The sequence below is a fragment of the Delphinapterus leucas genome, chromosome 8, assembly GCF_059928025.1.
Source record: "Delphinapterus leucas isolate spDelLeu-1000000601 "Yukka" chromosome 8, BTC_Dleu_Yukka2, whole genome shotgun sequence".
NCBI lineage: Eukaryota > Metazoa > Chordata > Mammalia > Artiodactyla > Monodontidae > Delphinapterus > Delphinapterus leucas.
This window is the reverse complement of record NC_143136.1, coordinates 70,378,427-70,405,064: the sequence shown is the minus strand read 5'-3', so window position 1 is coordinate 70,405,064 and position 26,638 is coordinate 70,378,427. Positions and strand designations below refer to the sequence as shown.

The 26,638-nt window shown below is 34.2% G+C and overlaps 1 protein-coding gene across 6 annotated transcripts in view; it reads left to right on the top strand.

The window, feature by feature from the left end:
• The window catches only part of PSMD14 (proteasome 26S subunit, non-ATPase 14), a 92,355-nt gene that overhangs the window by 63,793 nt on the left and 1,924 nt on the right, over positions 1-26,638 (top strand). For 5 of the 6 annotated variants that reach the window (XM_089916770.1, XM_089916773.1, XM_089916771.1 and 2 more), the window contains 5 exons: positions 1,124-1,187; positions 5,760-5,867; positions 12,536-12,610; positions 15,786-15,911; positions 25,640-25,702. In XM_089916770.1, coding sequence (XP_089772896.1) covers positions 1,124-1,187; positions 5,760-5,867; positions 12,536-12,610; positions 15,786-15,911; positions 25,640-25,702 — 436 coding nt within the window. The remainder of the gene's footprint in view (positions 1-1,123; positions 1,188-5,759; positions 5,868-12,535; positions 12,611-15,785; positions 15,912-25,639; positions 25,703-26,638) is intronic. The other variant, XM_022569862.3, reaches the window with a different exon arrangement.

The following is a 26,638-nucleotide window of genomic DNA, read 5'->3' as shown; positions in this document are numbered from 1 at the left end:
CAAGAAGCAAACGCCAAAATGGGATTCAATCTGTCTGACCGTGTGGAAGGAGAAAGAGAAAGTAGGATTGGGTAGGAAGAGCGTCAGACTGCAGCATGTTCCTAAGAAAGTTTCAGCCAGGCTGTTGGGGAGTCCTTGAGACAGTTGTCCTTTAGAAGAAGCCCTTATTTGGCAGGAATGGCTAGGTTTGTAGTACCCCTGCTGTGCTCAGACATTGGCTAGGAGTAGCCCAAGGGAGGTTTGACCTGGGGTGAACCCCCAGAGGATCCAAAAGTGTAGCATCTGGAGTTTGTGAGTCAGCTATGCTCTCTACAGTAGGTTCTATTGAAAGGAGATCTGAGCTAGGCAAGTCCATGAGCACCATAGTTAAAAACACTGAGAACTATAGTGGTAGGTACACACATATTATTTCATTTAATCTTATCATTAAATGGTGTCATTCATGAGCAAATGGAGACATTGAGAAGTTAAATAACAGTTATCTTAGCTCAATAACTAGCAAGTGTTAGAACCAGAATTCTAACTTAGGCAGGCTTCTGACTGCAGTGTCTTAAGCATTTAAATACCTATACCATACTGAGTACATGCATACACTGTAAAAATTTTGCTAAATTTATTTTATGACATAACTATATTCTTTTTAGAAAGTTTCATGAATCTAAAAATGTTTAATTACCTTTCACCATACTAGTTTTTAGAGATCGATTTGTTTTTATTAAAGTATATATATCCAAAACGGTGGCTTTACTGTTTGCATTTTGATGCATGTCTTCACTTGTCAAAAAAAATACGTTATGCTAGTTATACTCCATCCCCTTTTCTCCCAATATATTGAAGTTGTACTACAGATCTCTAGCTACAATAAGCAATTCTCCAAGGATGAAGAAAGAAAATGTACATACACATAGGAATTTCTTTTCCAGAGCTAAAATTGACATTTTATAAATAATTTCCATGTTGCAAAGTTGAGACTAAGAAATCACAGCAATTCAGTGATATGCATTTGGCATGAGTCAGTTTTAGTTCTTAGTGCTTTTCATTGGAAATGGCATAAAAAGTAAGATTTCTTTGAATTTTTTATGCCGTGGGCTTACAAGAGACATAAGATGTTTTTCTCTTATAGATGCCTGGCAGTGCACGGCAGCAGAAGTAACGAACTGGTCACAAACCCCAGCAGTACTTCCCAGGTCACATGCACCCTTAATTTTTAAAGAATCTAGAAACAACCTAAGCAGTTGATAACAGGTCATTTCTAGGTGATAAAGGGTATTTGATTTCCACACCTAGCATTTTTATAGTCATTTAGAGACTTATTTATGGTGGTGGGTTTATATGTGTTTAAATATGTAACCTAACTGGTCACTGAATTGTAACTCTTTTCTTTTCTTGATGTTTGACATTGATTTTGAGGTCTGAATTTTTTTTTTCAAGCTTTTTTTCTTCCAGCTCATTTTATATATAAACACTTCCCATAGTCATTGACTTCAATATAAGGGCAGCTGGGAATGCCAAAGGCAGCTACTGTTAAACAAAAAAGGAGAGGGGGGTGGGGAGGGAGATAAATTATGAAGTACAGTATCTACTGCCAGAAGTGCTTGTGCATTTTTCTTTCAAACACCTTTGAATTAAATTAATTTTACAAGCTTTACTTAAAAATTAGTCTCCTTTGAATGTAAAAATTGGGAACCATACACTGGTGCTTTAGAAATTTAGTCTAGTCTTTCAGTGACCTAGCAGTTGATATGAAAACATGAATTTAAAAATAAATAGCATATTGGATAAACTGTACCATACTCATGAAAGAAGCCAAAAAATTATGGATTAAACTGAATTTGAAAATAATTACAGTTTTGTGTCCTAAACCAGATTCGTTGTTAAAATGAAATGATAGGTCTTTGACCCTTGGGTGTGCTTGGAATAAATGTGGAACACAGTATTGTTTTTAAAACTATTTTGCTTTTATAAGCTAAGACAGATGTACAAAAAAAATGCAGTTTTTATTTTGTATTGGCAGCTTCCAAATATTTAGTATCTATTTCCAAGAATTGCAATTAGTAAAGCAACCATGGTACTGAAATCTGCACATCCCACAAGCTAATTATATTTGCAAGGTCAGAGTGAATACATATTTTCAGAAAAATAAAGGGTTATATAAATATGTGTCTTCTACTTGGCTGTTATATCACAGTTTGTTGATCTGGGGTATAATGTGTACAATTCACAAATTTGTCTGATAACAGAAAGTGGTGTGTGATTGTGTTTATTTTACTAACCAGTATATTCACAGCAATCACTTCCAAATATCTCTCCAGTAAAGATGTGTTAATTACAAAACAGACAAGGTCTTCTATTATATTAAAGCTACTAACAAGAAGACAGCAGGAATCACACATGTAAATAGCATCATCAACCCCTATTTTAGTCCTCTGTTTTGATCTGTGAGTTGCGCATAGACCAAAGGTGCTATTAAAGACTGAGTGTATGAAATAGGCAGCATTATATGAACAAAATTTATTCAACAAGAAAACAGACCTTTAACATGAATCTAACAAGCCTGAGAAATTATAAACTATCATATGCTGCAGATTCATGCAGCGATAATAAACAAAAAAGGAAAGTAAGAGGTTTCCCTAAGCTAGCCAAACTGCTAATGGTTTTGTTATAAGCTGTCTACTGTTGCAGTGACCTCTGAAAAGTCTCAAGGCACTTGTACCAGAAAAAATTAAATGGTCAGGCCGGTGAATGGGGGGATTCAATGTGGTGCGTAGGACTGCAGCATGGAAAGGAATTATAAAAGTCTAGCTTCATATTCCTGAAAATATTTGTCATACTTTAGCTTGGAACTTTTTGTTAGTACATATTAAGGGGTAGTTTTTGTGCAAAGTTTTTTGGCTAAATTACTTTTTGGATTTATAACCTTAAAAGACATAAGCTGAACTGGTTTAATGTATATATACTTTAAAACAAACCATTTAGAAAATTCATATAGCCCCCAAAAATGAATTTTTCCCCTGCCCCCCTCCCATAACTTAATTAATCCTTGGGGGTTCTTTGTTCAGTCTATTGTATCTAAGATTTCCGTTCCCATCCATGGAGTGACCACTTTGCTGTCATTCTGTTGCATCATGCTGTAAATACATAAACATGGAGAAACGCCTTCAGCCTATACACACCTCCAAGTGCTCACCAAGGCTTTTTCTTGAATCTTACTATGGCATAATTAACACCTTCTTCACCCATTGCTCATTAGTGCACTGGACATTAATGAGTCTATTCTGATAGGTTGCTCTAAAGGAGAAACCCACTTATTCTCACAGCACAAAAAGCAATTATAAAATTGTACAGAAATTAAAATGTAGACTATATTGCCATATTTATATTTTTATTGTGTACTAAATCTAATTTTGGTCTGCAGGTTGTTGAACATGTTAGTTTCCTTAAGACAGTTGCTATAGTGATGGCAGCAAATTCCTTTAATCTTGGTGTAAAGTGTTCATTTTCTATTGGCTTTCATATTGCTACTCAGAAATCGTCATTCTAAACATTTCATTTCATTTAGGCCATCATTTACTAGTTGAACAGTATATTAAATTCTTGAATTTTTCTCTTAATTTTAAATAGAATTAAAATTTCTAAATTTCAGACTGTTTTTAATTGATCGTGATATCTCTTTAGCTGGTATTTTTATTTCCCTTTTATGAAGTTTCACACCTGTTTATAATATTCCAGAGAAATATTACAGAGATGTTTTTTGTGTGTAAAATAGCTGGTCTCCTGTTCTAGTTTGGAAGCATTCAGTATAAAAAAGATATTTTGTGATATATTGTGGAATTTTCATAGTTTTGTAGAAGTGTTCTTTTTCTACAAATGATACAGAAATCTTTAAATGGAATCCAAGTATTCTAAAAACAACTGGACCAAAATGATGCTTTGCTCTTAAATATTTACTGCTATTGGTTAGGGAAGCAATTCTTAATTTTGTATTTATTTAAGTTGTACATCTGTCTATCAAAATGGTCTTTTTTCCCTTCTTTAGCCTACATTTTATCTTATTTTTATGTGCTTTTTAGTAGAAAATTTTACTTCTATATGTTTTTAAACAATTGTTTGAAATTATTTATGATAATATCTGATTAAAGCATGTTTGATAGTAGTACTTATTACTTTATGAAAATGATTAGAAAAAAGTTTATAAGCAAGAGGTATAAACCTAGGCCATATTTATTTATACATAATTGTGAAAGTTAAGTCTGGATTACAGTTACTGTATAAAAAGAAAAAAGTTTTCACAAACTATTAAATCATGCATGTTCTGGGGATACTTGGTTTTATTTTAAGGCAAGAGGAATCTTTGGGGAAATTCAAACTGTTAGAAATAAAAGCAAAATTCAAAGTTTTGGGGCTGCAGGGGGGGAATTGCCGGAGTAGATGGAGGCCTTAGATTGAGTCACTTGTCATAGTGCTTTGGTGTAAATTTGTATTCATTAGTACCGTTGACCCTTCATGGCAGCTTTTTAGAAAGGGTGATTTTTCCTTTCTTTCTTTCTTTAAATCTTATTCTTTAGCATATAGCATTTAGTAATACTTAATACAGATTTTTCAGACTTGATTAGATTCCAGTTGGTTTATTTTGGAAATAAGTTTTTTTTAATCCCTTAGTATCCTCAAACTATAATTATACAAATGAGAAACAGTCTAGTAGACAATAGATTTTAAAACATTGATAAATCTCAGTTGTTTAGCACTTTTAAAGGCAAATCTAGAAATAACTGTATTACCCTGCTTTAAGATATTTTTATGTGAAGAATGTATTGAGTTTATTCTCTAGGTAATTGATTTACATTCCCTGGAAGAGGCATCTGTCTTAAGATCCCCAGTTCTTTACATAAAACTTAACAACATTTAAAAGCTTTAACAAGTTCTTTCAAATCCATGATAATGAACAGAGAAAAGCATTCGGATAGTATGTGATTCTTGTTCAGTCTCTTAATATATGAGCTAAAAGATGATTTGTATCATGTAAGAATTTGAAGTGTTTCTCTACAGAAATATTGAGTACACCTAGGAAAAAGAGGATACCTATTGTTATTTCTTTACTGTGAACTTAGGGCTGTATCATTCTATACCATGTTCCCGGCTTAAAGCACGGATGACCTTGGTTTTCTTGTATTGTGCCTCATATTCTTGACAGTGGCCTGGACATTTAAGGCCATCAGACAAGGTACAAAGTCTTTTATAGTCACAAGAAGTAAAAGGTATCTGACTAGAAGAGAATACGTGGAGCAAGTGCCTTGCTGGTTGTAATTTTGTTGTCATTTCAAGTACTGTGGTAATATAATTGATGTGACAGGGCTGGGCTTTAGATGTGGTCCCTTAGCTTGTGCTCACTTTCAGTTTTAGTTTCTCTTTGTCATTCATTTTGATTAGGTAAAATTTAGGTGACAGACATATGCACACCAATGAAGGCTGTTTGGTGTAAGTTTAGTAATGACGTATTTCAATAATAAAGATGCAAAGTTAATTTTTCCTTTACTGCTTCATGAAAATTGCAATAATTGGTGTCACCTTACATTACAAGATAGAGGGTGGTGTGCTGATGGTGCAGTCAGCAGGAGGTTCTTTTTTATTAATATTATAATTAAATGATTTTCTGGAAATAGGCCAGAAACAGATGCAAGTTGATCATGCCTTGTCCAGTGTTGCTTGGCACCATCACTTGCTTTTTAAAAAAGAGATGACCTGACACCTTGTTTTTACAGGTTGTTATTGATGCCTTCAGATTGATCAATGCTAATATGATGGTCTTAGGACATGAACCAAGACAAACAACCTCAAATCTGGGTCACCTAAACAAGCCATCTATCCAGGTAATACCTGTATTTGATAATGTGTTAAAACTGTTTTACATTTTAAAAGCCTGTTATAAATGACCATTTTAAGATCCAGTACTTAGCATTTTAATTTGTTTTGCAATTAATTTTTCTTGTGCTTTAAAATGAGATTATGGAAATAGTGTTGCAAAAATTAGATTTGCTCACATATGAGTCTGCTTTCAGTGAAGTCTTTAAACTTTCCTAACATAGTTTGAGGACACCCTTTTGGGGGGCATAGTAGAGCCTTAATCTTGAGAGTACCTTACAGCTTTGCACGGTTAACACTGTAGTAAAGGACTGATAGGGGTTTTAGGTGGAGTGCGTTAGGTATCATGGTATCATTATTGGTTTGGTTAGTAGACATTTCTTGTAGTAGTAAATAATGGTAAATTATTGTATACTTTAAGAGGTCCCCAGAAGCAGTTCCTAAATAGTACTTAAATATTTTTACTTTTTTCTTTTTTTGCCTTAATCCCTACTTTTAAAACAAATCATATAAAACACAACTACATATTTCTTTTGATAAGAGTTTATATCTTGTTCTTTCTAGTGATGTCAACCACCATTATTACAGTTATTCAGACACTTAATATCCTCCTGAGTGATTGTTTTCTTTGTATCATCCACAGGCTTCATTGTTTTTACACAGATATTTATTGTCTGCAAAAAATTATTTTAAGTGTGTTTTTAAATGCACCACAACCTGTGTCTATATAGTTAATTGCTTCTCTGAAGATTAATTAAAAGGACAGAAATACCATGTTTGGTTAAATAGAACACGTAGGACAGAGACATTATAGTAGCTATTGCTGCTCCCCTTCTGAAACCTTGCTCTGTCATATGATTGTCTCTGGGGAGTTGTGGCTTTGACAGTTAAACTAAGCTTGGTTATACTTTGATAACTTTATACTTTTAGATGCTTACTTTTTCAGCAGTCACTCATCTGAAATCTTCATCAAAGTGAAAAAGTTCTTTCAAAGGATTGAGGTGTGTTCCTTTTGAAAAAATTACTTAGAAGCCAGGGAAAACTGCAAAGTATAGTGAGTATGATGAAATAAGCTACTAGTGTTTTTGATTGGGTACAGACAAGCCCATGCTTGCATGTTCCAAGAGAATATATTATTGGACCTGTTTAGCCTGTGATAATGACCTTTCTTATAACCCCCATAGCATCATACTGCTTCACTATTTTTTTGCAAATATTATTTTTTTTGTTAAGTAGCATCTCACAGTCTAAGATCATTGTGATTACTGCATGGTGTGTTTCTGCCAGAAGTTTTTACTAATTGCAAGTCAACAGCCACCTGTTGCAGATTTCATCTTTTAAATTTAAACACTGGTTTTTAACCTTAAAATTTGAGTTAATTACATAATTAAAATCTGTTTCTTTCTACATCAGTCCAGTTTGTATTTTTACCTTATAGTCTGTAATTTAAGGTGAACCTTATGAAGCAGGTTCCAAACCGAAGTTAAAAGGACCTGTGTATATAACAGCTACAGCATCATTGTTTTCCATTTCATTTTAGTTTGTTTTGGCTTCCAATTAAAATCTGTATATATATTTATTTCACAGTTTTTATAGCGTCCATCAGGAAAACATCTATCTGGGTGCTTTACAGTTTTGAGACAATTCCAATACTGAAACACTCAAATGGGATCAAGCCAAAAAGTGACGGAACAAAGGCACACCTTAAAACAATTTCTTAGTTTTCTAAGACAGGCTAGAAAGAAAGCATCCCAGAAGAACTTGAAGTGAATGGTGATATTCATAATAGAGTTTTAAGATGTGTTAGCAGAATCTTTACCTCAGGGATCAGAAAGCCTTTCAGAAAGGCCATGCCTTTTATTTTGAAGGAAAGTTAGTTTGTATTTAGAGGGATCTTATTCCTAAACCAGCTTATTACTGGTAGGAATAGGAACCTAACAGGTACCATCAGCACTCATGTGGGTGGTTACTAATGCTTTTCTAACACTGATTTTTTTTTTACTATCATACTTAAAGTAGGGGGGGAAATATTAGGGTTATACTGTAGACTACTATTTAATATATTGAGGAAAGTTCAAAATATGTTAAGAAAAAGATTATAAAATCACATATGCACGTTCTCCTTTTTGAAAATATATATTTTATAAACTGTGCCTATATATTTACAATATGATATTAGTATTGATTACCTTTAGGTTGTAGGGTTATTGAATTTTTTTTCTTGTTTTTCCTTCTCTATATTTCTTAAACTTTCTACAATGAAACATATATTGCTTTTAGAAAATGTTATTTTTAAAGCACTAATAACAATGTTGAAGTATCTGCTACAAGACAAAGCTAATATACAAAGTTTATGTGAACTTTCATGTTTTAAATGAGAAGTCATTAATAATCCTGATAGAGAGGGAAGAGTATAATGCCTGTACTGTAGACTTTTCTATTAATATATGTGACTTTGTATTATTTTGTTCTTGGAACATTTGACCATTATTGTCAAATGTATAGAATTGAGAGTTAGCAAGCATTTACTTTAGTAACTAAAAATGTAAAACTATTCCACTAAAAATTGTTCAACAACATTTCAGATGCTTAAGGGCCACGGTGTATATGAAGACTGGTTGTCAACTGAATGGAAATTTAGTAGCTGTTGATGCATAGATGCATTATACTAGGGTTATGAACCTCTAAGTGTAGCCCTGAGTACAACTGCATTGTCTAACACAGTTAAACAATTTGAAAAACATTGTTTTCGGTAGTTGTTAAACAGTTATAAAATAGTTGTACTAGAAGGAACCATTGTGATGATTTTGTAGGTGAGGAAACTGAGGCCCAGCAAGTTTGTGATTTGCCTAGCTTATCCACTGAGTTACTGTAGGAACTAGTACATAACCAGAGCTCCTCATTCTTTTATACTATATTTGGAAGTTTAATTAATTCATTAATTTTGGCATAGATAACGTATATATACAGCTCAAAATTCAAAAGGTATGAAAAGGTATTTAGCAAAAATTCTTTTCTTCTTTTGCCATTTGTGACCCAGTTCTCCACCCTGAAGGGAACAAAGCACATGTTTTGTTTCTTTCCAGAGCTATTATATTTATATAAAGAAAGATTCATTTTAAAGTATGATTTACTGGATTATATTTAGTACCACATTTTCAGTTTATCAATGTAAAATAATTTAAGGCAAACATATATCTTTAGATCTAAGTAAATATGCCTTTTTTAAGAGCATGAAACTTTTTTAACCTATCAAGAACCTATAAATAGGTTATTACATAGTTCATAAGCTGTGTATTTTATAATATGCCTGCTTTTCCACAGCAGTGAGCAAATGGAGTTATAACTTCTAACCTCTTCTTAGTAGTCTGGACAATGCCAGTGAAGTATTATTTCACCGTAATGATTATTTGTGTGCTTTTCTTTGAATTTGTCATACCAACAAAATCATAAAGCTCTACTCTAAAGATTAGCTTAAAGAAACATAGAAATAACCTGGAAGTTAATCAGTGGGATCTCAAAACTCTGCTTTGTCTAGTTCCTCCTCCAAACCACTCTTTGTCTAGAATAAATAGCATCTTAGACTGATAGTACCAACCTAGGAAGAACTTCCTACTTTGAAAGGTTGGCAGCCTTTGAGCAAAGAAAACAAGGGTCAGGATACCCAAGAAGCAAATAAGCTAAGTCCTGTTAGTAATTCCAAAAAGTATTGTCCCAGAAACAGTGCTCTAAAAGGTGGCTAGCTTCCCAGGTCAGTCACTGAAATATTATTTACCCACAATATAAACACTATAGAATAGAACCATGCTTTTTAACAGTGCTTCTATGAGAAACTGTTGCAGATTTCAAATAATTAATGAATGAGCTTCAGGATAATATCCTGTTTTAATGAAGAATTGCCTAAATTTTCCTAAATTCATATGTTTGTTAGGTGTAAATTTAAAAGTTAAGTATTGATGTTTTGAGAAATTTCCTGATTATGTAACTTCTTTGTCTGCCTGACATACTATGGCATTTGCTAGTATGTTATGATTAATTTGCAATTTGACCCTGTCAAAAGGCTAGTCTCCCCCTTGGTAAAGCTGATCTTATATTTGGTGTATGCTGTCACAACTTGTAATTCAATGTCAACTAGAATGGGGAATTTGAGAGAATTTATTTTTCACTGAGCTAAATAAAAGAGCCTGTGCCTTTGGGTTTATATGGAAGGAGGACTGTACATGGCCAGTTTACCTATGATTTGGGATGAATGTACTTGGGGGCACACAGCAAGTGAGTAAGTGAAATTGGGAAATGGCTTGAGGATATCATTTGATTTAAATTTATATTTGTTTTATTATTGTCCCTGCTAATCTTTCATGCTGCCTGTTAGTTGTACTACTTTCATCTAAATAATGTAATTGAAAATCAAGTAGGTAGTGCCTTCAAGTTCCAAACTGTATATTTCAGCAGTACAGTTAATCTCCAAAATGTGGACCTATCTGTGTGCCCATTTGTCTGACTTCTGTATCTCTTGGCCATACCTGTTATTAGCTTTATGGCCACTATGTAGAATTATATAGTTGAAGCACTGCATAAAGGTGATTGGATGAGAGGGCAGTTGGCACCTGAAATCTAGCCTAAACTTTGCTCTCCAGCCAGGCTGAGTTTGCTTGGAGCACTGGGCACCTTTTTCTAATTCTTCCACCCAGAGGATGCACTTCCTAATTTGCATAAAGGTGAGTACAGATTAAGGGAGGCACTGATTAGCTCCACTTTTTGATTCACACAGTACAGCATATCTAGGCACTGAAATTTAATTCACTATTCCTGATTCTTATTGAAATGAATAAGGATTTAATAGATACTCCTAGTACTTTAATTTCATATAGCAACCATTTTATTATAGCAGATGTTAGGAATATAAGAATGGATTGTTGGGCTTCCCTGGTGGCACAGTGGTTGAGAGTCTGCCTGCCGATGCAGGGGACACGGGTTCGTGCCCCAATCCGGGAAGATCCCACATGCCGCGGAGCAGCTAGGCCCGTGAGCCATGGCCGTGGGGCCTGTGCTCCGCAACGGGAGAGGCAACATTAGTGAGAGGCCCGTGTACCACAAAAAAAAAACACAAAAAAACAAAACAAGACAAAAAAGAATGGATCGTTATAGTACATACCTAAAATGGGTTAGTATTCGGTGGGGCGATTTTTGCTAGCAAAGTTTAAAAATAAGACTATGCTTTGTTTTCATTCTGATCCCTGAAGTACAAAGACTTAATTTAAGAATTTCCCAAGATACCTTGTAGCATAGTATGATAGAAAAAAACATGGGCTTTGGAGTCAGAAAAACTTGGGTTCAGATCCCAGCTTTGCATTTTATTAGGTATAAACTAGGACAAATTGAGATTTGTGTCTTATTTCCTCATCTGTCAAAATACAAATGGAACCAGCCTACCTTACTGGATTGTTGTGAAGATTAGAAGACTTATTGTGTAAAGCAGGTGCCGGTGCTCATCAAATATTTCCTTTCCACCCCTTCTTCTACCTCAACACCTTAAGACTACATTGTAAAAATCCAATTATTAGTGTGGTGGTTGTTTTAGTTAGCTTTATCTTTAGATTCCTGAGAGTTAACCCCAAAGCCCTTTTTGTTTTTGTACTTGAAGATATGTCCAAGGTGTTTTTCTGTACTTTAATGTCTTAGAAGGCTGACAGAGGGGTCCACAGAAACTGTTCTGGACCTCATTTGAACCTATGTAGCTAGAGTTAGACATTTGTGCAGCTGTGAGTGGATTACAGCACATGTAGGATTATTGTTTCTTAATAAAGCCATGCCATTAGCTTCAGTTTTTATGATGATTTGACTGTTTGTCTTGGTGATCAAGTACAGTGGAAAAATTTCTGCTTAGTGAGGTTGCCTGAGACTGGACCCACTAAAAAACAAACTCCATTTCGTTAATTTGGAGACATATGCAGACACAGTTATTTTTTTATTTTATTTTTTTTTTGCGGTATGCGGGCCTCTCACTGTTGTGGTCTCTCCCGTTGCGGAGCACAGGCTCCGGTCGTGCAGGCTCAGCAGCCATGGCCCACGGGCCCAGCCGCTCCGCAGCATGTGGGATCCTCCCAGACCGGGGCACAAACCCGTGTCCCCTGCATCGGCAGGCGGACCCTCAACCACTGCGCCACTGGGGAAGCCCAGACACAGTTATTTTTAATATGTTAGAACTGAATTAAGAAAAACGGAAACTCCAGATTAATGTTGTGGGTGAAGGAATAATTATATTATTATGTCTTTTTAGCCTTTTCTTTTGAAATAAGAAAGAGCCCCCTATGTAGATAATCATAAAATCAGACTTAATAAATTATGTATTATTTATAAATTATGAATAATTAGTTTATAGGTTAGATTATGATGAGGTCAAATCATATCTCTGACTCTGAGCAAGGCTACTAAAACTGTTGAATTTGTGCGGCTCTATGTCATGTTTTAAAGAATGTGTGCCCTGTACCTCTAAATCTCACTTCTAAACTCGTAGCTGAGAAAAAAATAGTTTAATATTTACTTAGGACAAAAAGCTATTTTTAGAAGATGGTAAAGGTATTGTCTACAGGATATGTCAACAGTTTCAAACAGTTGTATTTATTTTATTAGATGAAAAATACTAATTTGTCCTTCTAATCATTTATCTATATAGGCATTAATTCATGGACTAAACAGACATTATTACTCCATTACTATTAACTATCGGAAAAATGAACTGGAACAGAAGGTAAGCTTAAACTTTTATCTTAGAGGCGGAAAAAAATCTATTTCAAACAATTTAAACTATTACCCGGTATATTTGAATTTAAATTGTTGACCTCTTTCATTGATGCGTTCAAATATTTTTTCATTCCTGATGAACTGTAGCATAAAATAAAGGAATATTTTATTGGACAAATTGAGAGACATTTTACCTTATTGGTAGGCGCTAAAACAGGAGAGGAAGTAGGAAACAAACATTCCAGTTTCGTTTTATGATAAATTATAAAAATCTTTCTTCTAGTTCTGCGATTTTTCAGATTAATTTATCTTCTCCAATAAAATGGCCTTTTGTTACTAAATTGCTAAATAAATAGCTTTCCAGATTTGAAAGGAATAAATTAGATTGTAATTGTGTAGTGCTTTTTAAAAAAGTACCATGGTTACTTAGGATAAACTAAAGGTGAGTCAAAAGGGAAATGCATTTTAAGGGTTTTCAGATATTTAGATCTAAATTTTTATACCTTTTTATAGTAATCAAATTTGATGACTTTAAAAATTACCTAGCGTCTTGGTAGATTAGCATTCTTTAGTTTCTACTATTTTAGGATTATCTCAAGAACAGTTTTTCTCTCAACTAATTGGAAATATTTAAGTCTGCCTATTGCTTTTTGAAATTACAATCTGAACTGCTTCTTTTCTTTATTATTACAATTAGTCATCCTCCAAATAAGCTTCTTGTATTTCTCTCTGAGAAAGACTTAAAAAATTTGAAAGAACATGAGTACTATTGACAGCCCCTAAGTTTTGATTTCTACTTGCACTCTGAAGTCCAAACATAAGTAATCAGTAGTAAACAAGACCTTTCTTACTAGTTGAAAGTGTTCCCCACAAAGTCACCCTAGAAGGGATTCTAGTGATGGTGTATGGGAGTGGAGTTAGAGGGCTCTCCATACTACTCCCTCTTTCAACCAGATCATCTCCATTTTCAGTCTTATTTATGTATTGTGGGCAGAATGTGCTGTATAAGATTTTCTGAAGTTTGATAAACAATTGTTTTAAAAGTTCAAAGCCACCAGTAAACTCACTCAAAGGTCCTAGGTGCTTGAGCATGATTTTGAGTGAGGGGCTGCAGGGGACCAGTTCTTCCTTGACCTGAGGGGAGACACAGAGCCATGGTTCTTCCTTCTGCTTGCTTTTGTCCCAAAGTTCATATCACCTGTGGTAGATTTAGTTGATAGCTTGAAGTACATTTTCAACACTTATTTTAATTTTATGTAGAATAGGTACAGGCTGTGGGATAAAAGGGTACCACTCAGACATAAACTGAAAAATTCATTCAGATACATAAATATTTTATCAGTCTGACACCCAACTATTTGGAAATATCCGTCTAGTTACATCAAATTTTCTTTTTCTTTTTTTCCTTTATGGTACCCCATAAAGTTAGCCACCATCCTTGGTATAAAAAACACACATATAAATACTTACATAAATTAATTAATATTTTGTTTATGTTCCTAGTATAGCTCAGTTCACGTGCTTTCTTGATACCCAAAGCCCTGCCTTTACTCTTATCTCACCAACCTGTATACTTAACTCCAAGTGTTACCTGAGGGGCCCAATCCAATCTTTGTCCAGGCATGGTAGAATTATTCTCCTGCTCTGTGGGAACTTTCTTTGTTTGCTTCTGAAGTGTAGAAAAATCCAATTCTCAACACTTAATTATAGGTAGCTTTATAGCATAGGTAGTTGCAGCTGCACCAAAATTTCCTGAGGATGTATTTTCTAAAACACTGTCACTGGCGAAGATGGGAAGCAATCCAAGAAATTCGGGTTACATGTGCAGGAGTTTTCCAGTTTTTTTCCAAACTACTCTTGCCTCCATGGGCCCTAGGAGGGGCATGGAGGAATATGGATCTTTTGTGTCTTGAAAATTCTCATAGGTGATTTTGACATGCAGCTTATTCTCCAGCATAAGGAAAACTTTGTACCACTTTTAGCTGCAAACCTCTAAACAAATAATTGTTCTAAACTAAACTCATACACTTCCGACTATGTCTTTAGATCCTCATAGCTTGTGGATCTCACTTAAAGTGTACTGGTTCTCATAGCAAAAGAACAATAGTCATTCTGTAGGTACCGTTTTTTTTTCACATTGCATAATTTTATCAATCGTTTAGAAAACTCTTCTTATTCAATGATTATCCTCAACTGAAGGACATTATAGAGTAGGACTTTTAAGAAAAACTGTCTTAAGACTCTGAACTTGAAAACTTATGAACCTCGAAGAATATGTATTCAGAATTAGGAGTCCAGTTTGAGAAATAATGAACTAAAGTGTTTAGTTCCATGATCACTACTAATAGGGTCTGATCCCAGTTTGCTGATGTGATTGCAAAGTGGATGGATCTGTGATTTCCTTCCCAGTTTTACGACTTTTCATTCTGGTATAAAGAAGTTCAAAAATTTTAAATTATAGATGGAATATTAGAATTTGAAGAAAATTTAAAGATTATCTAATACAAGCCTTCAGTTCATAGATATGTAAACAGGGACTCAGAAAGATTGACACAGTCATTCAGTAAATGGAGGCATTTACCTCCTTATCTCGGCATTTGAGAGCAGGGCTATATGAACTAATAGAAATCCTGTGTGTAACATAGTAGTTCATTCATTCAACATATGCTTATTTAGTATTTGCTATGATTAGATTATGATCTAGATTCTAGAATCTAGACCTTGGTGATCTTGAAATAAACAGAGCAGAGTCCTTGCCTTGATTTCTCTTTAATGGGAGAGAAATGCACTAAACAAGAAAACAAAAATTTCAGCTGTTTATAGTGTTATAAAAATAATAAAGCAAGTTAAGGAAAGAAAGATGTTTAGATAGTATGGGGTGGCTTTATTATATAGTGGTGAGGAACGGCAGCTATATCTAAGGAAGTGAGAAGTGTAAGCCATAGAAAGATAAGAAAAATAGCCTTTGAGGCAAAGGGACAGCAAATGCAAATGCCATGAGTTGGAGTATTCCTTAGATTTTATTAATATAAATTTAGAAGGATACTTATTAGAGTTTATTTAAATTAATAAAATTAAACTTAAATTCATTAATTCCAAAAGTTGTTTGTAAAGTTGTTTCTCAAGACAAATAAAGGAAATTTTCTCAATACAGGAAAATAATTTTTCTTTATATTTTTTAGATGTTGTTAAATTTGCATAAGAAGAGTTGGATGGAAGGTTTGACACTTCAGGACTACAGTGAACACTGTAAACACAATGAATCAGTGGTAAAAGAGATGTTGGAATTAGCCAAAAATTACAATAAGGTAAAAACTTACTTTCAACATTTATTTCTTATAATCTTTGGAATATATATGATTAGATATCAGGCATTGTATAAATATAAATAGTTAAGAGTAGAGTGGCCTATTTTGTAGACCAGATAGTAAATATTTTAGGCTTTATAAGCCATCCAGTCTGTTGCAACTACTCAACCCTGCTGTTATAGTGTAAAAGTAGCCACAGACAATACATAAAGGGATGAGTGAGGCTATGTCCTAGTAAAACATTATTTACTAAAACAGGCAGTTGGCTAGATTTGACCCATGGCTTATAGTTTGCCAACCCCTGTTGTAAATAGCTTTACAATTGAAATCTCTTCATTATTCAGAGGACTTTTTCTTGGAAGGGAAGGAGGAACAAAGAGATGTGAACAACAACAGCATTTAATACTTGATAACATATAACTTATTTTATGAACTTCTCTGTTTTTCATTTAATACGTATTTATTGAAAACCTGCTATGTGCCAGGTGCTGGGGATATGGTAAAAAATAAGACCTATCCTCATGGAATTTATTTTCTGGTAGGGGAAACAGAAAGTAAACAAATAAACACAACATAATACATTGTAATTAGTGCTGTGAAGACAATAAACAGGATGATGTAAAGAGTAGCAAAGGGAGACCACTTCATATGAGGATGTAAAAAAGTTACAATTTTTCACAATTTCCTGAAAATATTTATTGTATGTTAAAGTATATGTGGCCATGATAACATTTTGTTTATAGATTTATGTTCTTTTACAGTTCTGAAATTAAGAGAATACTTGACCAAGACTAAAATGTATCTTCTGTATTATATCAGTTTCCTAGCATTGCCATCACAAACTACCATATAATGGGTGACTTAAAACAACAAATTTATTCCCTCACAATTCTGAAGCTAGAAGTCCAAAATCAAGGTATTGTTAGGGCCATGCTCCCTGTGAAGCTTCTAGTGGGGAGGATCCTTCTTTTTTTTTCTAGCTTCTCTTGGTCCCCAGGCATTCCTTGGCTTGTGGCAGCATAACTCTAATCTCTAACCAGCGTTATGACTTCAATGTATCCTTTTAGGGAGGACATGATTCAACTCATAACATGTATTTTTCAACTTTTTTGACCAAAACCCATATAAAGAATAGATTTTACATTTGACCCAGTACCTGCAAATGTATATGTATGTGTGTATATATATTGCAACAAAAGTTTTATGAAGCAATATTTACCCTTATTACAAGTGGTTATATTCTATTTTCTTTCTCATTTGACTCAATTTCATACTGTTTCAGTTATATACATACATATTATATACATCGACATATAGTTTGCAACCTATTAATGGGTTGAAAACCTGCAATTTGTAAAACATGTATACATACTATACAGTGTTATGCTTACAGATATTTATCAAATATCTTCTGTACAATTTGCAGTGGAAAACAGGGATCCTTCCTTCATTTTTAGGAAAACAGGGGCATTAAGAAAAGTTCATAACCAGAGTACTTGACCAAAATTTGTGTGTTTGATAACACCTTAGTATTCAGATTGTCCACAGACCAGCTGCATCAGTATCACTTGGGATCTTGTTAGAAATGCAGGTGTTTGACCTGCTAAATCAGAATCAACATTTTAACAAGATTTCCAAGAGATTTGTATACTCATTCAAGTTAGAAGTTAGAGAACACTGCCATAGAGAAGTCCATGTGAAGTCCTGTAGAAGTTCAAAGGCTTTTGCTTTCAGCTGGTACAGACCCAGGATGATGTCTTTAGAGAATAACATTTGAACTGCACCTTAACGCTTGAATAAGATTTGGACGTACAAAGGAATGTTACCCTAGGCCAACTGAACATCATGAGCAAGACTAGGAGACAGAAAAGCAAGGGCATCTTTAGGAAACTGTGTTTGGCTAGAGTACATGAGAAGGGTGTACATAAAAGGGTGAATAGTGGGGAATAAAGATTTTTAAAGTTACTGAAGTCAAGTAACAGAGTTTGGAAAATCAGGATAGAGTTATTTTTGATCAGGGGCATGGTATACCCAGAACCTGACTTTAGAAACATAATTTGACAAGGCTATAGAAGAAAGAGTGTTGTAAGAGGAGATTTGAAATGGAGATTCTATATTTAGGAGGAGCTTGCTATTACCCAAACAAAAGGTACTAAGTGTGTGAATTACTGTAGTGGCAGTGGGAAGGGAGGTTTCAGTAGACTAATAAAATAAAACATGGTGCCAGTTGGATAGATAAAGTAAAAGAAGAAGGAATCAAAGATGAGTTAAAGGTCTCCTGCCTAGGTGACCAGAAGTATGTTGGTACCATTAACATTTCCAATTTAAGTAGAAGTAGAAAGATTGAGAAAGAAGATAAAGAGATTAAACAAGCAGGGAATTCCCTGGCGGTCCAGTGGTTAGGACTCTGCACTTTCACTGCCGAGGGTGCAGGTTCAACCCCTGGTCAGGGTACTAAGATCCCACAAATCATGGCTCGGCCAAAAAAAAAAAAAAAGTTTAAACAAGCAGTTTACTATGTGGGACTAAAAATTAATGGTGGGGGCTAGAGCTTTTGGAGACAGTTAAAGTTGATATTGGTTGTCACACACCAAAAAAGTAATATTTTACTTTTTAAATTAGACACATCTTACAAAATAAATATTAACCAAGAGACGGTGTATAAGATTTGCCAAGTGTTAACAACAAGCCTTTTGAGAGAATTGAGCTTTGAAAAAATGTTGATGGGCCCATACAAGCTAAATTCCAGCAGAATTAGGTTTGGCTTTGAAGAGCATGCCCTGATTTATATGTAGTGTTCCAGCTGGAAATTCCCATTGCTTCTAGATTGTAGGGAAAATATATATATATATTTAATCTTTCTAGTGTATGTTTTCATGCTGTGGAGATTAAAGAGAAAACAATAGTTCATCCTATTTAAAACAGTTAACCTTTTATAAATTAACCTTTAAAGAAATTTAAGTTATTATTCAGCGGACTGTAGGAATGGTTTTCATTTCTCTGTAACATTACAAGTTTAAGTAAATTCTTATTGGTACTACTGCCAGGAAATAACCTATTTATGGTTACTGCTGCCCATCCACAGAAGTTTTTGCTATTTTACAGTTTTAAAAAATCTCTGAAGTACTCAAAAATTTGTAAGGTTTGGTTATAAAGTGAAAACAATGTATAAGCTGTGATATGAAGGAGTCCAAATTTGGGGCTGTAATTCCCTCTGTGATTGAAAGAGAATGTGGTGGAGTTTTTAGTAACACTTAAAATATAAAAAGAAAGGCCCATACAACCAGTTCTTCATAGTATTCTTTTTAATTGGTTGGTGTTTTAAACTAAGGTAATTACTGTTAGGTGCCAGTTAGCTCCTAAAGTGAAAGAAGGTTAGAAAATAATTAAATTCCTTTGTACCAACTTTTTGATTTCAAGTCTGAAGTCCACGCAGACGTTCTGCTTGATTATTAGTCATTGATTTCTCTAGTTACTGAACTTTAGCACCCACAACTCTTTTATTCCAAATCTCCTAGTTTATTCGTGCCAAGATGCATCAGTATTTTAATATTGATAACATTTGATTGGATATTTGTAAATGAACCTGCCAGTGAAAAAATGAATTGTAAAAGACTTTTTTAAGAATAGCATAGACACATAAAATTTTGCTTTGTTTTCAAGCATGTAGCCCTATAAATTCAGAGATCTGACAGTTTACTTTTCAGGTAGAAAAACTGCCTACTTAGTAACCTGAAAGAAGGTTTGGATGCAACTTTTATGTAATTACATACAAAATATGTAATTATATGATTACATTTGGTTTATCAAAGTAGCTGTATTAAATAAGAAGGTCTTGTTTTGTGCTAGTGCAATAAGATAAGAAAAACAAAATAAGATATAAATATTGGGAAACCAGGCCAGATTATCATTATTTAAGTATGATAGGATATGTTTGCAATCAAGCATAGAAATACATGAAACTAAACTAGAATACTATTAGAACTATTATGATTGAGAATTATGTAGCCATGCAGTTACATAGGCTGAAACCAGTTGAAAAATATAAAAGGCAGGGCTTCCCTGGTGGCGCAGTGGTTGAGAGTCCGCCTGCCGATGCAGAGGACGTGGGTTCATGCCCCGGTCTGGGAAGATCCCACATGCCACAGAGCGGCTGGGCCCATGAGCCATGGCCGCTTAGCCTGCGCATCTGGAGCCTGTGCTCCACAACGGGAGAGGCCACAACAGTGAGAGGCCTGCGTACCACACACACACAAAATATATATATGTATATATAAAAGGCAAATCAGTTTACAGAAGCATCCAAAATTACAAAGTATTTAGGAATAACTACCATAAAAAATGTAAATGTATAAATATATATATATGACTTCTTTGAAAAATGCTAAAAACATTTGTGAATAAATTCCCATTTCCAAAAGGAAGACTTAGTATTTGTAAAGCTGTGGTCAAGCTTCCCAAAAGTTACTTCAGTGCTAGTAAGAATATCAGTGAGCTTTTAAATTTTGATAACTTGACAGTAAAGTTTACCTGCAATAAAAATAACATTTATTGAATGCTTATTAGGAGTCAGACTGGCAGAAAATATTTAACCTATAACACAGAAAAGGCTAGTATCCAAAAAGTACATAACAGACAAAGAATTCCTATAAAATATAAAGAAAGGATAATAAATTGGACAACAGAGCTGGAAAATTCACTGAAGATGAATGGCATATAAACATGAAAAAGAATTCAGTCTTAATAAGTATTCAAAGAAAAAAGTTAAAAGTATAAGATTATTTTTTCTTTTCAAATTAAAAAAAATGGTTTGGGAGAATGCGCCACTAGTGGGAAAATAAAAAAGTGACATATGACATTTTTGAAGGCCATCTCCCATTTTATCTTTAAATTTTAAGTGCATATAACTCTTTAAGCCAACGTGTTCTCTTTTAAGGATTTATTATGAAGAATGAAATTCTACAAGTACCAACTTAGAGAAATATTTAAAGCTTGATGTTATGTGTATAAAATGAAATTGTGTAACAATATGAAAAGTCCCTACTGTGTTACCTTCCCTCCATTTTTCAATGATACCTCTCTGTCTCACATATATCTCAACGTATTATGCTGTTAACAGTGTCACCTCTCAGGTGGAAGGTAGGGGAATTTTATACTTTATGTAAATCCTGGATTCTTTTTAGTTTTTGCACTAAGCAGGTGTTATTTATATCTATTGTGTTAGCTTGAGGTAGCAATGGCTTAAAGAGGATAGGAATGTACATCTCTTGCAATTCAAGTCCATGTGAAACTTTGAAGTTATTACATTCACATACCCAGATATCTCCATCTTTTGCGCCACTTTCCTTGTATTGGCTTCCATCGTTTAGATCTCCTCATGATTCATGGTGATTGCTAAAGCTTTAGCCATCCCATCTGAGTTCCAAGCAACAGGAAGAAATGCAAGGGCAAAAGAGAGAGACCTCTCAACTAAATCAATTCCTTTTCAGGATCCTTTCTATAAGTCCCACCCAGCACTTCTGATTATATCTCATTGGCAGAACTTAATCAAGTGGACATACTTTGCTTTGAGAAAGGCTATATAGTCTTTTACCTGGGAGCATTACTGCCTTTAATAAAATTAGAGCTATATTATAAAAGAAGATGTGTATTAGGTAGGCAACTAGCAGTAGACTCTGCCATAGAAAGTTTTTCCAACAGCCTAAACTGCAGTTTCTATTATACTTACACACACTTGTATGGGCACACACATGATGTTTATTTTATATCTCTATTTTATATAATTACATTTTAAAATTGGATTCCTTATAATATTTTTAGAAGGAATTTACATATTCTGGGTCACTTAATAAATCATGGGTTTGGCTTTATTCAGGATGTGTCATTAAAAAGTAATGATTTCCCGAATTGCCATGAACGTTGCTTTGAGGTCTTTGGAGATAGATAAGACTGTATTTAAGTCACAGTTTCATTGCTTATTGGCTGTGTGGCTATATTGTCCCCATCATTAGTTGGGCACACTCCTTTTTTGTATATTTCGTATTGCATTATAATTTGAGATTTACAGGCAGGTAAAGTAAAACCCAAATGCAAGCTTCTTGAAGAGCAAGAACTGTCTTACTCATAGTGAGTACTTAACAGTTATTTACTGAATGTATAAAATGAGGAAAATTCTACTGTTAGGACATACATAGAGCGTTATAAGCACTTTCAAAAGGAGAGTTAGAAAAAAAATTTATAGCAGAAGTATTGCTGGAATTAACATATAGGAGATAGTGCCTAATTTCTTTATGTAAAATGTAGATTACTTCACTGGGATGTTTTAAGGATTCAGTAAATTAATATGTACATGTTAATGTTTAATTACTAATGGTTGTAGGGAACCCATTTTTTTGTTTTCCATATTCACACCTGTAATACTTTCTCATATAGTTTTCTAATTGTTTCATGTTTGTTACTTTTGCTTTCCCAAGTATGTTTTATAAAAGCCATTTCTTTAAACTTATTCTCTATCCCCATAACCCATAATGTGATTTTCAGTTATATAGTCAATGCATTGACTTTTTATGAAAATCAAGAAAGAACTAAAATGCCTATATTACATTCATTAGCAGTATATGCAGAGATTGTTTAATGGTGAAAAAATATACCATATAGGTGATTTTACAAAGCATGTGCTTAAATGGAAGCATGGCATGTTAATAAAGAGTGAACACTGCAAACATATCAAAGGGAAAAAAAGAAGCCCAAGGAATGGAATAGATATGACATATAAAGTGAAATAAGAGACATGGTGTCATGAAAGGAGAGGTTAAAGGATTAGAAGAGAAAAGGGGTATTGGAAAAGGTGTTCAGAAAGTTCAAGTAAACTGAGTCCATTGGAATTTGCCAGGTGGAGATCCTTAAAAGAGTACTCATGAAGTGCTACGGGTCCAATCCATGTTTGTTAGAAGGTAAATAAAATGGTAGAATTTGAAACACAGATTTTCCATTTGAGAAATTTGACTATTACCAGGAAAAAGATAATGAGGTTAATGGCTTTAGTAAAAGCCTCTTTAAGATAGGGGGTACATCTGAGGGGATTATGATAACATAACAGACCAAATTCCAGGAATTTCTTAGAACTGTGCAGACCGTGCATGATGGGATAGCCATCTGGGGGTCTTTGTTGATAAACTGTTAAAAACGTTTCTAGTGTGAATAGCCACAAACATTTTCAGTGCTTTTTTGTTGGTTGAGTAAACCGAAGAGCACGAATGCAAAAGCAAAATTTGATGCCAAATCACAGAAGTTGCCATAAACACAGAAGTTCCCCTAGTAAGGACACTGCCTGTGCCTGAATTTCATTTGTTTCTGCTGCTACCATTTCTTAATTTTTCCTGGTGACTAGCCAGATTAGAGCTATGAATGAAGGCAAACTGGTCTTGCTCAGATGATAGATGAGATAAAGGTAACTTAGGTAGCTGGAGAAAATATTTAGGGGTTTAATGTGATGATCTGGTCTATCTCAGAATGTAAGAGATGTGCTTACTCTTTTGTCATGGGGGTTTGCAACCTTAGTATATGCCTAAATCTACAGCTGCTCCTCATTTTCCAGATGGCATCTATGGCTGGGAGTACTTTTTACCATCTGCACTTCTCAAAGAGTTTGTGAACTCTCTCTTTTAATTATAGGAAATGGAAAAACTAATTGGTAAAGTGGTTAAATGATATAAAAGATTTTTAAAATTGAGTTAGAGCTTTTTATATTCTGTTTAACCTTTCAAATAAGATCAATGCTTTAAGTGCTTTTTTAGTTTCATCTTTGCATGTCTGCCATCTTTGATATTTGCAACACTCCAAAATACTCCATAATAACTATTTTGTACATGGATGGGTATTTTGAGCCAAATTCCAAAAGCCTTACCTCCTTCCAGTACCGTAAAGTACTATTGTTGGCGTGTGCATAGAACTAACATTGAATGGATATAGAGTACAGACTTAGCGTGAATTGTTCCATTTATCTAATATGTTTTCAGGTTGGTAAGGTATAGTGTCATGATTTGTAAAAGTAATTTAGAAAGACAAACTTTTTATGCGTTGCCAGTGTTTCTGTATATGTAAAACACTGAGATAGTAGGAGAAGCAATTTCCCAGTTAGAAGATACTTTTTTTAACTAGCTGTGAATAATAGGATTGACATCTGACTCTGAAAATGAATATATTCTCTGTCTAGGGAATTCTAGATTTGGAGTGTTATTAACTTATTTTCCCCTTTTTAGTTTTATGAGTCATAAATGTATTTCCTAATGATGTGTTGTAAATAAGTATCCTGTAATAATCAGTAGATACAATACTTATTCACTGTCTTTTCTCTTTAGGCAGATTCTACTGCGGAAAATTCTCCAGATAGTTTGTCCGTTTATAAAATTAGATACTTGCCATCTTTGCTCATTTTCAAGTTCTCTGTTTACAAAACTATTAAGAAGGTGTGAAATGCAGCCAAACTTCCCAGTTTATGGGAAATGTCTGATGCTTGCATTTCCTACGTGTTCATTGTTCACACATGAAGAAATTTGGCAGCTGCGAGATGATTAAGTTTAGAGTATCCAAATCTAACCCTCACTGGGATTTTGGTTTCCTGCTTTCTGTCCCTGTCTTCTCACCCCCTTTGTAACCATATTAAGTGCTATGGTATTACTTCTTAAGATTGGTGATACTTAAATTTTCTTCCTTTTCCATTTATCAAATGCTGTGAATAAATCATAGACCAGGAGTTCACCTGATGCAGAGTCCTAGCTTCAGGCAGTACCATACCCAAAACTGTTACGAAGGAGGTTGCTTAAACTTAGAATTCTCAATAAAGAGGTTACACAGTGGTGCATTATTAGGGTAGAGGGCAATATTGGTAGCTAATCTAAATGCTGTAATTACTTCAAAATTATTCTGCTAGAAAATTTATGGTCATACACATAAAAGTTTGTAGCTGGCTTTGAAAATAGTAGAAAGTGGTTTGTATATATGGTTTGGTTGAATTAATTTTTATTTGATTTGGCATTTATTTCAGGTAATTTTTTTGATGTTGAAAACTTCAGATTACTCTATTTCTTCATGATTATTAAAGATCATGTGGAGAACTGAGAATTGTTTCTGAGTACATCTATTACTTTTACAGATTTAAATATGTGAAGGTATTAAGGGATTACACTATATGATTTGTTAACTGTGGATCAAAAGTCAGTAGCAGGTCCTTTGATCCTAAGTGTTACTGATAGTTAGATACTGGGTATGCACAGTTTGGTTGACAAGAAAAAGGTGACAAAGATAATAGGAAGTTGGGGGAGAGCCATAGCGAAAGTAGGAAAAGAAAAAGGAGACAGAATGGGAGTAGTTAGTACCCCAGTGCCACAAGCAGCTCCCTTAGGGTCTTCCATCCTCCAGTTTAGCCATCCCTCAGATAACTCCATAACAGTTTTCAAATGGTTACCACTTCCATTTGGTGGTCCAATTGGATATTTTCAATGTCTTTTACAAATTTCTTAAGTCTGTTTTCAAAATGATGGTGGTTATAGTTTTTATTACCCTGAAGGCTGTTCTGAAGATTAGCAAAATTGCTTTTTTGTGCAATAAATTACTTGAATAAAAGGTTCTGTGAATGAAAATTATGATCATCATTATCTGATGATTATTCAGCAGTGGGAAAAGTACATTTAGAATTTGAAACTCTGTCCTTTGTGTTTCATTCACAGGCTGTAGAAGAAGAAGATAAGATGACACCTGAACAGCTGGCAATAAAGAATGTTGGCAAGCAGGTGAGGTGTACTGTAATAGGTTATGCATTCACATAATAACATGCTCTTGTAGAGTTAAAAGTATTTTGGAGCCTGTGTGATTTTTTTTCCCTGTCTGTTCACTGTACATTTTTCTTCTGTCATGTAAATGTGATGCTAATTTTAAAGGTCCCTGAATTATTTGATGTCAGATTCTTTTTGCCATCTATAGAGAAGTAAATCACAAATATACCTGTGAGATACTATCTTTAGTGAAAACAATTTTGTAGAAATAAAGTAGGAAACTTGTGTCCTGAGTTGATTTTCCAAGCACTATTTTTACTTGAAATAATATTGTCCATGAAGATAATAGAATGATAGGTTTATTTCATATGTAACAGTTTTAAAAATGATATAGTTTATCAATATGTAGGCTTCAATATATAGGTAATATTCCTGAGAAAGCTTAGAGCCCTGTTGGATTCTACTGAGTGAAGGGAAAGGGTTTTAAGTATTTGCTCTTTCACTTTTCCCAAGATGAAATATATATTTTAGTTCCTATTTTTCTGAAGGTTGGGGGGAACACAGCAACCAATTAAAAGAATCTACAGATTAATTAGACTGTTTTTTAAAGAATGTTGATTACATTTTTTCATTTCATGGAACATGGTTATCATATTGCTGATGTTGGCAGAATCTTGATATTTCAGATGCAAGACACTAAGCTGTCTTTGCTTTCAGCCATCCTACCATATGCTCTGATCCCATCACATCTCACAAGCTATGTAGGTTTGGGCCAGGACCATTCTTGGATGGGAAATCTCTAAGAATCACCCAGCTGCCACAAGAAGTAATGTAGATAACTGAGGGAAGTGTGTTACCAATTCACCGCAAAACCAGTTATTCCAATAGAGCAGTAGGGGCAAAGGTCTGACTTAAGTATCATAATTGGTGAAGTCAAATCTCACTGCATTCTGA